The sequence below is a fragment of the Corapipo altera genome, unplaced genomic scaffold (assembly GCF_003945725.1).
Source record: "Corapipo altera isolate COAL_440 unplaced genomic scaffold, ASM394572v1 59616, whole genome shotgun sequence".
Classification (NCBI taxonomy): Eukaryota; Metazoa; Chordata; class Aves; order Passeriformes; family Pipridae; genus Corapipo; species Corapipo altera.
The window spans coordinates 1-1,769 of NW_020886473.1; the positions used below are offsets into that span (position 1 = coordinate 1).

Here is a 1,769-nt window from a genome sequence, read left to right on the forward strand (position 1 = left end):
GGCGTTCGTCATGGCAGGGTTCCAGGTGAGACCCCAAAACCCCCCAAAATACCCCAAAACAGCCCCTCAGGGACCCCAAAATAACTCCTGGGGCGTTCGTCATGGCAGGGTTCCAGGTGAGACCCCAAAAACCCCCAAAATATCCCAAAATATCCCTCAGGGACCCCAAAATAACTCCTGGGCCGTTTGTCATGGTCGGGTTCCAGGTGAGACCCCAAAAACCCCCAAAAACACACCTGGGACCCCAAAACAGCCCCTCAGGGACCCCAAAGCACACCAAGGACCCCAAAAATACACCTGGGACCCCAAAATACACCTGGGACCTCAAAATATCCCCTGGAACCCCAGAAACACACCTGGAACCCCAAAAACACACCTGGAACCCCAAAATGTCCCCTCTGGGACCTCAAAACACACCTGGGACCCCAAAATAACTCCTGGGGCCCCAAAACCACACCTGGGACCCCAAAATATCCCTCAGGGATCCCAAAATGACCCCTCAGGGACCCCAAAATGACCCCTGGGGCGTTTGTCATGGCCGGGTCCCAGGTGAGACCCCAAAACCCCCCAAAAATATCCCCTGGGACCCCAAAACAGCCCCTCAGGGACCCCAAACCACACCTGGGACCCTAAAACATCCTCTGGGACCCCAAAAACACACCTGGGACCCCAAAACAGTCCCTGGGACCCCAAAACACACCTGGGACCCCAAAATATCCCCGGGACCCCTAAATACACCTGGGACCCCAAAATATTCACTTTGGGACCCCAAAACACACCTGAGACCCCAAAACAGTCCCTGGGACCCCAAAATACACCTGGGACCCCAAAATATCCCCTCAGGGCCTTTGGGTTTGTGGGGGTTTTTCTGGGGTGGGTTTTTGGGGTGTCGTATTTTTGGGGTCCCCCAGGGTTTTAGGGTGGGTTTGGGGTGGATTTTGGGGTTTCTCATTTCCGTACCCCCCCAGGTTTTTGGGGTGGGTTTTGGGGGGTTTTTGGGGTGGATTTTGGGTCAGTTTTGGGGTTGGATTTTGTGTTGGTTTTGGGGGGTTTTGGGGTTGGGTTTTGGGGTTTTTTTGGGGTTTCTCATTTCTGTGCCCCCCCAGGTTTTAGGGGTGGGTTTTGAAGGTTTTTTGGGTGGTTTTTGGGGTGGTTTTGGGGTGTTTTTGGGGTTGGTTTTTGGGGTTTTTTTGGGGGTTCTTATTGCTGTGCCCCCCCCCTGGTCTTTGGGGGGGGGGTTGGGGGGGGGTTGGGGGTGTTTTGGGGGTCGATTTTGGGTGGGTTTTGAGGGTTTTTGGGGTGTTTTGGGGGTTGGTTTTTTTAGGGTTTCTTGTTTCTGTGGACCCCCAGGTTTTTTGGGTGGGTTTTGAGGATTTTTGGGGTGGGTTTTTGGGTTTTTTTGGGGGGGTTCTCATTTCTGTGGCCCCCCAGGTTTTTGGGGTGGGTTTTGGGGTGTTTTTGGGGTGGGTTTGGGGTGTTTTGGAGGTTGGTGTTTTGGGTGGGTTTTGAGGGTTTTTTGGGGTGTTTTTGGGGTTGGTTTTTGGTGGTTTTTTGGGGGGTTTCTCTCTGTGCCCCCCCAGGTTTTTGGGGTTGGTTTTTAGGATGGGTTTGGGGTGTTTTGGGGGTGGTTTTTGGGGTTTTTTGGGGTTTCTCATTTCCGTGCCCCCCCAGGTCTTTGGGGTGGGGTTTTATGTTTTTTTGGGGTGGGTTTGGGGTGGTTTTTTGGGGTTTCTGACCCTTGTTGCCCCCCAGGTGTGGGATGTGACCAC

General features: G+C 53.5%; 1 protein-coding gene across 1 annotated transcript in view; it reads left to right on the forward strand.

Annotated features, from left to right (window-relative positions):
- Positions 1-90: 90 nt before the first annotated feature.
- PFAS (phosphoribosylformylglycinamidine synthase) overlaps positions 91-1,769 on the forward strand; it is a gene marked incomplete at its 3' end in the record, with an annotated part of 5,945 nt that continues 4,266 nt past the window's right edge. The window contains exon 1 of the mRNA XM_027632372.1: positions 91-116. Within this exon, the coding sequence (XP_027488173.1) occupies positions 102-116 (15 nt within the window). The remainder of the gene's footprint in view (positions 117-1,769) is intronic.